Source organism: Lactuca virosa, chromosome 6 (genome assembly GCF_052849685.1).
Source record: "Lactuca virosa cultivar CGN04683 chromosome 6, Lactuca_virosa_CGN04683_v6, whole genome shotgun sequence".
NCBI classification, from domain to species: domain Eukaryota; kingdom Viridiplantae; phylum Streptophyta; class Magnoliopsida; order Asterales; family Asteraceae; genus Lactuca; species Lactuca virosa.
Genome location: NC_136431.1, coordinates 273931712 through 273934780, shown reverse-complemented (window position 1 = coordinate 273934780; position 3069 = coordinate 273931712). Strand labels below are relative to the sequence as shown.

The following is a 3069-nucleotide window of genomic DNA, read 5'->3' as shown; positions in this document are numbered from 1 at the left end:
TTTCATTTTGAAGTATTTAAATCTAAAAGGGTAGCCCATACCACCTCGGTGGTAGTTATATATGTCTTTCTATCTTCTTAATTTTTAATAAGACCTCAACCTAAATATAATATTGAATGGCATACATGTCACGGTTTTATTTGTTTTTTCTTCTAATTTGTTATAGCTAGTATGATAATGACAAGTATATCATTTATACGGCCAAATTATAGTTTAGACCAACATACCATTACCAAATGAGAAATGAGAATAACACAAAAAAGGAATTTAAGATTAAGATGTACAAAAATAACTTAAAAGGCTCATAACAAAATTACATATGTAAAATGCTTGTTAAAAGCTAATGCCTTGAGAACTAGCTACCTAAAGAACCCCAACCCACCCCCAAAGAAACACTATAGTCATCTGTCCCAAAGTACCCTCAACTAGGTTCCACTTTGGGCTCCTCTTTCCTGATCTGGAAGGATACCATATCTTGAAGAAGACCTTGATCTCTATGCAAAGAAGATGACATAGAAGGAGGGCAAGATTGTCTTTCTTGAAGGTAATGTGAGTATGATGATGGGGTGGTGGTGTTGTTAAAGCTTAAAGAATTTGTTTGGTTGTGGAAGAATGGTCGTAACGGTTGTTGGTAGTGAAATTGTGGTAAAATATATGAAGAACCACCACCACCACCAAGACCGCCATAAGTGGCAGTTTCTGGTAACATTCCTCGAGGTGTCACTGGGCAGGGGTGTATATGAATACCTTCATAAGTTGTAACAACGACCGCTGGATCCTCTGTCAATCTTTCAACTCTCTTCTTCACTCCACATGATGCACTAGTGCACCGATAGTAACTCCTGTATTCAAATAAGTTGCCACAGTTACTTTCGTATTAATTTGACACATAACAGATACAAATATCCAGAAAATTATCCTTAGATGCATGTTTGTATGGTGTAAAATTAAAGTATAATACATAAACTTTTGTTATTTACATCCCTCAACTAAATTTGGTGCCATAATACATATCTTCATTGAAAAAATCCAAATCTGTCAATTTATGTTTGTAGATTTTATGTATATTTATAACTCATAAATATGTAAGAGTTTTTCTACTTAAATGTAAGTATAAAGATGAAGAGGATGAACTACTGTGCAGAAAGAAAACAATAGCTGTTCGCATTCATATATATCTTGATTGAAATGATGATTTTGTAATAAAAATAGTTAATAGTATTATTTTGGTATATATATCATATGTATGGATAACTGGTGGAGATGGGGTGTACCTAGGAAACGGGCTGTTTTTCACAGCTTTCTGACCGTACTTTCTCCATCGAAAGCCATCATCCAAGTGATCAACTTCAGTCTTCGTCATGAACGCAAATCTCGGTCCCTTTTGTTTTTTTTGGTTTTTCTTTTTGGGTTTCAACCTACACAGATAATACCCACATCTCAGTTTATACAATTATAAAATTAATTCATTTCTATAAAACAAAAACACTTACAACAATTCCGGAAATCATAAGGATTCAAGTTATATATTTTTTAACTAGAAAAATGATAAAAGAATAAAAACAAATCCATGTTTCGTGCACAAATTGTGTGAATGCGTGTGAACAGGCATTTTTAGTTAAAGAATTTTTATATAAAAGATCTTTAAAAACACACACAGTGAAAACACTGCATGTATGTGTAAATAATAAACAAAGAAAAGAACTTTTTAATCACAAATTCACTTATTCACCTAATCTGTATTGAAAGATTACATCAAAGCATGTGTGTGCGTAATTTTATCTGAACAGATGCACGGCTACAATAATTTCGTTGAAACAATGATGGAGGTTTGAACCAAAGTTTCAATTGTTTAATTTTCAGAAAAAAAAAAATTCAGCAGAACACAGAAAACCTTCAACTGTGTGTGTGTGTGAAAGTAGAAGAAAAACTAAAAAGAGATTCTTTTCTTACTGTTTATTAGCATTCTTTTCTTGAGCATCATCTGATCTTGTGTTGTTTTCTTGATCAACATCATTAACAGGTTCGTTTGAAGAAGATGATAAAGATGACGAATTTGTTGGAGGAGTATTAACCACCTCTGATGTCTCCAGCATCGTGGAAGCTTGTGGTGCTGGCTTTACCATCAAAGTCTGTGGCGGTGTCGGCTGCTGAAGCATATCAAAAAGAGAAGCACCACCGTAGTCATGAAAGGCCAACATGTCCAGGCCGTACCCTTGAGGAGTGTCAAAGAAACCTCCGCCTCCACCACCGCAGACTGACGGAATTTGATCCAAAGATGCTAAATTTGCCATCAACTTTCAATTATCGGTGTTGATTTTTAGCTTCTGTTGTCCTTAAACTCATCAAAGGCATGATTTCTTCATTTGTAGGCACTCCAGAGAGAGAGAGAGAGAGAGAGAGAGAGAGAGAGAGATTTAAGTTTATAGTTTGAAGAGGCTTTCTGCACACACACAAACACGCATATATATATATATATATATATATATATATATATATATATATATATATATATATATATATATATATATATTTCAAACTTTGCTTGAATACCATTTTATACCCCTTAAGTCCTTAGTAAAGTGAATTGACCCCTTGGTTGAAAATATTTTGAAACTCATTAGCCTAAAACATTCGATCCACACATATATAGGAGAGTTGCACAAGCCAATTATTGTTGAATAACAAGAAATTTACAAGTTGATTACATTTTTTTGTTACCAAAGCTTGTAGTCAATTGATACAAGTATTTGTAGATAGCTGTTATCATCAGCCAAAATGTGAGGGTTATAATATCATTGGAGACAAAATCAGTAGTTTAGAAGTAGTATAGAGAGTTTGTTTGACTTCATAATAAAATAAAATTATTGAAATTTTTACTTATGATTTTCCACTTAAAGTTTTAATTTTTATTAAAGTTACAGTAACTATTAGTCTTTTATATATATATATATATATATATATATATATATATATATTTGTTTCAAGATACTTATGTATGTGTATATATGTAAATGAAATCTATTCTGTACATACAAAAAAAGTAAGAGTCAACGATCTGACGTATAA

The 3069-nt window shown here is 32.4% G+C and overlaps 1 protein-coding gene across 1 annotated transcript; it reads right to left on the bottom strand.

The window, feature by feature from the left end:
- Window positions 1-250: 250 nt before the first annotated feature.
- On the bottom strand, window positions 251-2443 carry LOC145118671 (putative WRKY transcription factor 48). Its single transcript, XM_079054365.1, has 3 exons — window positions 1954-2443; window positions 1275-1418; window positions 251-842 (listed from the first exon to the last, which is right to left on the bottom strand). Exons 1-3 carry the CDS (start codon window positions 2292-2294, stop codon window positions 422-424), a joined length of 906 nt encoding a protein of 301 aa, XP_078910491.1. The 5' UTR covers window positions 2295-2443; the 3' UTR covers window positions 251-421.
- Window positions 2444-3069: the final 626 nt, after the last annotated feature.

Coding starts and splice junctions, on each gene's coding strand:
- LOC145118671 (XM_079054365.1), bottom strand. CDS start 2,294: ATGGCAAATTTAGCATCTTTGGATCAAATTCCGTCAGTCTGCGGTGGT. Junction 1,419..1,953: donor GAAAAGAATGCTAATAAACA/GTAAGAAAAGAA, acceptor TTATCTGTGTAG/GTTGAAACCCAAAAAGAAAA. Junction 843..1,274: donor AAAAACAGCCCGTTTCCTAG/GTACACCCCATC, acceptor ATTTGAATACAG/GAGTTACTATCGGTGCACTA.